At 35.9% G+C, this 5,380-nt stretch overlaps 1 protein-coding gene across 1 annotated transcript in view; it reads right to left on the minus strand.

Moving 5' to 3' along the window:
• Window positions 1-614, minus strand: part of LOC105520594 (26S protease regulatory subunit 4-like) — an 8,135-nt gene extending 7,521 nt beyond the window's left edge. Inside the window, exon 1 of the mRNA XM_011954411.1 lies at window positions 111-614. Within this exon, the coding sequence (XP_011809801.1) occupies window positions 111-596 (486 nt within the window). The 5' untranslated portion in view covers window positions 597-614. The remainder of the gene's footprint in view (window positions 1-110) is intronic.
• Window positions 615-5,380: the final 4,766 nt, after the last annotated feature.

Raw genomic sequence — 5,380 nt, forward strand, 5'->3', positions numbered from 1 at the left:
CCTTAATTTCCTGAATTTGGTTGTCCAACCCCCCAATATCCGCATAGGTCTCCTGGGGGGCCTTTTCCACCTTCATCACTGTGACCAGGGGATCCGTGTCATCCATCAGCACCCCCTATCACGGCATGCACCTTGTGATTGAGCAGGACCGAGCAGCCAGGTTCCAGCAGATCCTTGTCTACAAATGAAAGAATGCTGACATAGTGTTCTGAGCCCACAGATGTAGACACGATGGCATGATTGTCATCAATGATCTCTTCCAAGGTTCCTACTGACATCGGGGTCCCCCTCAGATCATCCACTTTTGATCTTTCCTCCTCTTGCTTTTCTTCTAATGGTTTCATTTGTTCCTGATTTCTAATGAATTCTTCCTCCATGAGAAGATAGTCTTTAATTCTCTCTAACTTCAGTAATTTTAACCAGCACTGAGTGTGAGGTGTCACCAGTGGCAGTTTGCTGGCAGCGTCTGGTCCCTTCGTTTTCTTCTTCTTTTTCCCCACTATAGTTGGTACAGGAGGTTCATATTTCTTTTTCTTGTCCTTGTCATCCTTCTTGCCACCTCCAGGACCATGACCACCACTCTGACTTTGACCCATCTTGCCTTGGCCACTTGAGCTGCCGCTCAAATAACAGAATTCTTAAAGGAAAAACAGGAGCCTTGCCTTCTATCTATACTATACACAAATTAATTCAAAATGGATCATAGACCTAAATGTAAAAACTCAAATTAGAAAACTTCTAGAATAAAACATAGAGAAAAACTTTATAATCTTTGAGAAAACAATTCCTTAGGACAGAAAACGAACAGATCACAAAAGAAAAAATGAGAAATTGGATTTATCAAAATTAAAAATTTCTACCATTTAAACCACATGGTTAAGAAAATGAAGTGAGAAGCTGGGAGTAAATATTCACAATATGTGTATCTGACAGTGGGTTTGAATTCAGAGCATATATAAAGAACTTCAAAAACTCAAAATAAGAAGGCAAATAATGCATTAAAAATGATCAAAAGATTTGAATAAACATTTCACAAAACTACATACACAAATTACCAATGAGCTCATGAAAAGATGCTCAACCTCATTAACTATCAGGGAAATGTAAAATAAAGCCAGAATGAAAAACCACTGCACACCCATTATAATTGCTGAACTTAAAATGACTCAGTCCCAAGCACTTTTGAAAATACTAAACAATAGAAACTCTCATTGATTGTTGGTGAGAGGTTCAACCACTCTAAGACTTGGTGGCAGTTTCTTAAAAAGTTAAACTTAGACTTACCATATGTCCTAGAAATTCCACTTTTTGGAATTTTCCCAACAGAATTTAAAACATATTTTCTCAAAAATATTTGCATAGGAAAGTTCATAGAAATTTCCTTTATGATAGCCCCAAAGTTGATAAAAATCTAAATGTCCAACAAGTGAACTGATAAACAAATTGTGATGTATTCATACATTTTAAAGCTGCTAAGCAATAAAAAAGTGACAAGCTACTGATACAAACAGTAACATAGATGAATCTTTAAAAAATGAAAAAAAAATTGTATCTATAAAGACACCAGCCACAATTGAGTGTTTTCTGCATGATTGCATTTATATAAGCTCTAAAACAGGCAAAACTAATCTGTACTGATATAAGTTGAATCAAATCAGTTTTTGCCTGGCTTGAAAGTTGGGGTTTTTCTGATTGCAAAGAGGCATAATGGAACTCTCTCAGCTGAGGAAAACATTCTTTATCTTAATGAGGTAGTGACTCCATTGACAAATACATTTGTTGAAATCACTGAACTATATAGTTAAAAGGTGTGTATCTTATTGTATGTAAATTATAGCCCAATAAGTTTTGCTAAAAATCAAATATCTAGGAATAAATCTAATTAAATACTTTCAAGACCTCTACACTGAAAATTATAAAATAGTTTCAAGAACATTAAAGAATAACTAAGTATAGGTATTACCATGATCATGGACTGAAACACTCAATATTTTAAAGATGTCAATTATGCCCAAATTCATCTATAAATTCAGTGCAATCCATATGGAAATCTCAACAGCTCACTTTCTGTTGATGAGCAGACTCTGTGTATGAAAATACAAAGAGGTGGGTGGGGTGCAGTGGCTCACGCCTGTAATCCCAGCACTTTGGGAGGCCGAGGCGGGCCGATCACGAGGTCAGGAGATCCAGAACACCCTGGCTAACACGGTGAAATCCCGTCTCTACTAAAAATACAAAAATTAGCCGGGCGCAATGGCAGGCGGCTGTAGTCCCAGTTATTTGGGAGGCTGAGGCAGGAGAATCGCTTGAACCCGGGCGGCAGAGGTTGCAGTGAGCCGAGATTGCGCCACTGCACTCCAGCCTGGGCGACAGAGTGAGACTCTGTCTCAAAAAAAAAAAAGAAAAAAAAAATACAAAGAGCCAAATATAGCTAAGACAGCCTTTTAGACGAAGAAAGCTCCAAAACATCCACTACTAGATATCAAAATTTAATACAATTATATGAGTATGATATTGTCTCAAAGATTAAAATGCGTCTGTGTTTGTGTGTGTGTGTCTATCTTATATGGACCTGTGAAACATACCTACCTACACAGTTACCTAATTTATGATAAAGGTGACAGTTCAATGAAGTGGAGGAAGCATTTTTCTTTTCAAAAAGTGGTTTTGAAAAGATTAGTTGGATATCTATACGGGGAAAAGATGTATATTGATTCCACCTTACATAATACATAAAAAAAAAAACTCAGTGGATTGCAGACCCAAATGGGAAAGGTAAAAATGTAATCCTAATATAAAAAAACACAGGGGATCATCTTCATGACTTTGGAGTAAGCAGTTTTCTTAAACAGGAGACAGAAAGCACTAAGCATGAAGGAAAAACATTATAGGTTGCACTTTATTCATATATAAAAAAAAAAACCAACTTCTAGGCCTGGTGCGGTGGCTCATGCCTGTAATCCCAGCACTTTGGGAGGCTGAGGCGGGCAGATCACCTGAGGTCGAGAGTTCAACACCAGCCTGGCCAACATGGTGAAAGCCTGTCTCTACAAAAATACAAAAAATTAGACAGACATGATGGCAGATGCCTGTAATCCCAGGTACTCAGGAGGCTGAGGCAGGGTAATCGCCTGAACCCAGGAGGTGGAGGTTGCAGTGAGCCGAGATTGTGCCAAAGTCTCAAAAAAACAAAATTGTTTATCATACAACACCATTAAAAGAATGAGAAAGCAACCTGCAAACTGGGAGAAGATATTTGCAACAAGTATATCTAACAAATGAATCGTGTCCATAATGTATTATATAAAGAACTCTTAAAAATAAGTAAGAAAAGGAAAGATAATACAATGGAAAAATGGGAAAATATCTTTAAAAAACACTTCACAAAACAGAACATTTAATAAAATAAATGTTCAATAATTTTTGAAAAGATGTTCAACTTCATTACTTTTTAAGAGAAATGCAAATTACAGCCAAAATGTGATGTCACTGAACACCACCCAGACAGTCTAAAATAATAAAGACAGAGGCCGGGTGCGGTGGCTCAAGCCTGTAATCCCAGCACTTTGGGAGGCCGAGATGGGCGGATCACGAGGTCAGGAGATCGAGACCATCCTGTCTAACACGGTGAAACCCTGTCTCTACTAAAAAAATACAAAAAATTAGCCGGGCGTGGTGGTGGGCGCCTGTAGTCCCAGCTACTCCGGAGGCTGAGGCAGGAGAATGGCGTGAACCTGGGAGGCGGAGCTTGCAGTGAGCCGAGATCATGCCACTGCACTCCAGCCTGGGCAACATAGCAAGACTCCTTCTCAATAATAATAATAATAATAATAATAAAGACAGAAAACAAGTATTTTACAAGAATGTGGTAAAACTAGAGCTGGTACTACGGATTTGGAAAACTGACAGAACATGGTCAAAATCAACATATGTATACTCTAAGGCCGAACAATTTCGCTCTAGATGTCCTATACTAATCATGTGTTCATTGGTCTACCAAACAGCACTTACACATATATCTGTAACAGCACTTTAAAAATTGCCAACAATTATCAAATACTCAAATTTTTTTTTATCAGAGAAATGTATAAATTATATATTTACATGGTGGAATATTATTCAACAATGAAAATGTACAAGTTGCAACTACAAGCAATATAGATAGGCCTCACAAGTATAATGTTAATAAAAAGTCAGAGAGAAAAAAAGAGTATTTAATGTATAACTCCATTTATAGGAGTTTAAATACAGGCAAAACTAATCTGTGATGTTAGAATTCTTGGTAGTAGCAGTCTTTAGTAAACACTGGAATGAGGATTTTACAGTGTTGGTAATGTTCTATTTTTCTTTGTTGTTTTGTTTTAAATGCTGGTTCAATGGTTTTACTTTGTGAAACTTCATTGAGCTATAAATTTATAATTTGGGCACATTTACATATGTATTTATACTTTATTGACTAAATGCAAAACAGATATTCTTCTTGTCATAGTAAATTGGTAAATCTAAAACAATTTTCACACTATAGGTGGGAATGTAATTTGGTACATTCTTTATAGAAGGCAATTTGACAGGAATTATTAGAAATTTTAGAAATATTTGTACTATTTGACATAGTTATTTCACTATTTACATTCTATTCTACAAAAATAAATGTGTGAAAATGTTTATGCATAAAGATTTTCATGGTAGTAAAACAAATATAACAGTAAAACAACGGGAAAAACAAAATATGCCAATATTGATTAATTGCCTTAAATAAGTTATTACCTACTCATATCATTGAGTTCCATAAAATGATAAAAATATGCTATAAAGGGATATTTAATGATAAAGAAAACTTTATTTATACTTTAAATAATAAATTAGATTAGAAAAAGCATGATCAATGGGGTTCTAATACTTACACATACATATGTATAAACATGGTTTGTAATAGATAAAATATAATCATTCCTTATTTCTGAATATACTTATGTAGTAGGATATTAAAACAATTTCTACATATAAAACCACCAGAAACAAAAATATAAGTAAATACAAACTAGGAAAAATGTGCAGAACATATATCATGAATTCATTTTAACCTCATTGTTCCATGTCAGAAAAAAGTGATGATCAATTTCTATTACTTCTTTCACAAGTGTACTTACGATACAGGATAAGCTACTATAATATAGAGGCCTCAAACATACAATGGTTCAAACCAGAGCATTTCTTCTCTCAAACAAAAGTGTAGTTTTCTCACACAAAATAGTCCAGAGATAAAAAGGGTGTTTGGGGCCGGGCGCAGTGTCTCACGCCTGTAATCCCAGCACTTTGGCAGGCTGAGGCGGGCGGATCACGAGGTCAGGAGATCCAGACAATCCTGGCTAACACGGTG

The sequence above is a fragment of the Colobus angolensis genome, unplaced genomic scaffold (genome assembly GCF_000951035.1).
Source record: "Colobus angolensis palliatus isolate OR3802 unplaced genomic scaffold, Cang.pa_1.0 Scaffold382, whole genome shotgun sequence".
NCBI lineage: Eukaryota > Metazoa > Chordata > Mammalia > Primates > Cercopithecidae > Colobus > Colobus angolensis.